Source organism: Papaver somniferum, unplaced genomic scaffold (genome assembly GCF_003573695.1).
Source record: "Papaver somniferum cultivar HN1 unplaced genomic scaffold, ASM357369v1 unplaced-scaffold_133, whole genome shotgun sequence".
In the NCBI taxonomy this organism is placed as follows: domain Eukaryota; kingdom Viridiplantae; phylum Streptophyta; class Magnoliopsida; order Ranunculales; family Papaveraceae; genus Papaver; species Papaver somniferum.
In genome coordinates this window covers 11779816-11781675 of record NW_020622492.1, presented here as the reverse complement: position 1 = coordinate 11781675, position 1860 = coordinate 11779816, and the positions used below count along the sequence as shown (strand labels likewise).

At 37.6% G+C, this 1860-nt stretch overlaps 1 protein-coding gene across 1 annotated transcript; it reads right to left on the bottom strand.

Moving 5' to 3' along the window:
- Positions 1-720: 720 nt before the first annotated feature.
- On the bottom strand, positions 721-1266 carry LOC113333613 (uncharacterized mitochondrial protein AtMg00810-like). The gene has a single exon (XM_026580040.1). The coding sequence runs from the start codon at positions 1264-1266 to the stop codon at positions 721-723; it is 546 nt and encodes a 181-aa protein (XP_026435825.1).
- Between the last annotated feature and the right edge of the window lie 594 nt (positions 1267-1860).

The following is a 1860-nucleotide window of genomic DNA, read 5'->3' as shown; positions in this document are numbered from 1 at the left end:
ATAGAACTATGTTCTTGATGAAAAACAAGAATGTATTACAAAGAAAATGTTACAGAGAAAACCATAGAAAGATTCATACAAAAGTCTGTATCTTCATTACAGATTAAATGAAAGACTGTAAAGTATTTAAAGTTATACTGATGACAAGGACATACCAGCCAGTCAGATAGTCAACAAGAGAAACAATGAAAAACAGACAAGTGTAAGAAGAAGACCGGTACAGTTGTACATATGACAGTTACAAATACATCTTTAAACACCTGGCAGTTAACCAAAACCAGAAACTTGTCTATTAGCCCCCCTCAAGTTCAGGTGTCCAGCAGGATGAACCTTCAACTTGTCTCTGAGAAACTGAAACCTAGGACTGGATAAACCCAGTAAAAATGTCTGCAACCTGGTAAGTGTGGAAATGTAATGAACCTGTAAGTGCTTGGAGTGAACAAGTTCTTTGACAAAGTGGAAATCTACAACTAAGTGTTTCATCCTACTGTGAAACACAGGATTGGATGACAAAGAAATGGCACTAAGATTATCACGCCGTAAGGTCGGGGTAAGTTACAGTAAAACATGAAGGTCCTTTAGAAGATGAAAAACCCAAGCGACTTCTGCAGCAGAATTAGCTAGTGAACTATATTCAGCCACGGTGCTGGATCTCGCCACAGTAGCTTATATCTTACTATACCAAGAAATAGTATTAGCACCAAAGAAAATAAAATAGCCTCATGTGCTTCTCCTAGTATCAGGTGAACCATCCCAATCTGCATCACTAAAGCCATGAACTGCTAACAACCCTTTGTTGAATAGAATGCCATAATCCACAGTAGACTTAATATATCTTAGAATTCTTTTAGCAGCTGTTAAGTGCTCAGAGATAGGAGACTGCATGAACTGACACACTTGATTAACTGCATAACATATTTCAGGCCTATTCCAAGTGAGATACTTCAAGGCTCCAACCATAGATCTATATGAAGTTGGATCAGAAAGTGGTACACCATCAGTAGCAGAGAATTTGGTACCAACACAAACTGGTGAAGAACATGGCTTGGCACCCAGCATATCATGTTTGTTGAGTAAGTCTAGAGCATATTTGGTCTGAGAAAGAAATATACTAGATGCATATCTCTTAACTTCCAAACCCAAAAAATTGTGTAAATCTCCTAAGTCTTTGAGAGGAAAATGAGTTTGAAGAAGAGAGAAAAGTTCAGAGCAATATGTAGAAGAGTTACCTGTAATGAGAATATCATCTACATAAATAAGAATCATGGTAATTCGTGACCCAATTTCTGAACAAAGAGAGAAGAATCTGCCGTTGAAGCAACAAACTTATAAGATATAAGAACATTCATTAACTTCTCATACCATGCTCTAGGAGCCTGCTTCAATCCGTAAAGAGATTTGTGAAGTTTACAAGCTTTATTGGGATGATCATCATCAACAAAATCTGGTGGTTGAGCCATGTAAACCCCCTCTTGTAAGTCACCATGAAGAAATGCATTTCTCACATCAAGTTGACTAATTTTCCATCCAAATTGTACAACCAAAGAAAGAAGAACTCTGATTGTAGTTGGCTTTGCCACGGGGCTAAAGGTTTCATCATAATCAAGACCAGCTTGTTGATGAAAGCCTTTGGAAAAAAGTCTTGCTTTATACCTTTCTATAGTACCATCAGGGTTGTGTTTGATTTTAAAAACCAATTTACAACTCACCAAATTCTAAGATGGATCAGGGTCAACTAAGGACCATGTACCTGCTGTTTGCAGGGTAGTGTATTCATTGACTAGAGCAGTACCCCATTTAGGATGATTCTTAGCTTGAAAGATACAAGTGGGTATAGTAGGAGGTGCAGTGGATATTATA

Excerpts from the sequence above, each read along its gene's own strand:
- LOC113333613 (XM_026580040.1), bottom strand. The coding sequence starts at position 1,266 with ATGATTCTTATTTATGTAGATGATATTCTCATTACAGGTAACTCTTCT.